Source organism: Centroberyx gerrardi, chromosome 18, assembly GCF_048128805.1.
Source record: "Centroberyx gerrardi isolate f3 chromosome 18, fCenGer3.hap1.cur.20231027, whole genome shotgun sequence".
In the NCBI taxonomy this organism is placed as follows: Eukaryota; Metazoa; Chordata; class Actinopteri; order Beryciformes; family Berycidae; genus Centroberyx; species Centroberyx gerrardi.
This window is the reverse complement of record NC_136014.1, coordinates 28,078,439-28,079,269: the sequence shown is the minus strand read 5'-3', so window position 1 is coordinate 28,079,269 and position 831 is coordinate 28,078,439. Positions and strand designations below refer to the sequence as shown.

Here is an 831-nt window from a genome sequence, read left to right as displayed (position 1 = left end):
GTTAGAGAAAGGCTTTGGTCGGTTTAAATAAGAAAAACTTTAGCTAAAAATGTGAATTTCCTTGCTACAAGCTGAAGTGAAGTGAAACTCCTCGGCCTCCTCCACCCGACCTCAACACCTGTCACCCAGCTGCTGCCTGGTTACAGTCACGTCTCCTTCATGGAACCGTTTCCTGCTGGGAAAAACAGAGTTTTAACACTTTATGTGCCACCAACACGTCACTTGGTGCCAGCAGGTCGTGTTCATTGTGTTTGAGTGAGATCAGGGTTGGAGTCAGATCTGTCCGTCTCTCTGTCACCTGCCCTCTGTCTCTAATCCGTCCGCCCGGCGCTCGCCCGGCGCTCGCCCGGCGCTCGCCCTGCAGATTAAATCTGAAGCAAGCAGATTAGCACCGACGCTAATTTTATCTCCGGTTCGCTCCTAATTAATCCTGCCAGCGGACACAGATTGAAGTCTGAAGCAGGTTAGCAGCCTGATTCCATTTACAGTAAATCCCCGTTGTGGTTTAAACCTCTGCTGCCCGTCCTCACAACCAGAGACACACCGCAAGTCCCTGCTTCATCCTCCTCCTCATCCTCAGCAGGACCAGACTCCTCTCCTCTCCTCTCCTCGTGGTTCTGACCTCTCTCTCTCTCTCCCTCCCTCCCTCTCGCTCGCCCAGGGCCTTGCTGTACTTCAACGCCCGGCTCAGGATGCTGGAGAAGCGGCAGCAGCAGATCCGGGAGCTGAAGTCCAAACACGAGCGTCTGCAGGCGGAGCTGGAGGAGGCCAAGAGCGGCTGATGCTCGACCCGAGCCGCTGGAGCGGAGACTGTGAGTGTCTGCTGACTTT

General features: G+C 54.8%; 1 protein-coding gene across 1 annotated transcript in view; it reads left to right on the top strand.

The window, feature by feature from the left end:
• Positions 1–451, top strand: part of kif26aa (kinesin family member 26Aa) — a 74,892-nt gene extending 74,441 nt beyond the window's left edge. Inside the window, exon 9 of the mRNA XM_078289785.1 lies at positions 438–451. Coding sequence (XP_078145911.1) covers positions 438–451 — 14 coding nt within the window. The remainder of the gene's footprint in view (positions 1–437) is intronic.
• The last annotated feature ends 380 nt before the right edge of the window (positions 452–831 follow it).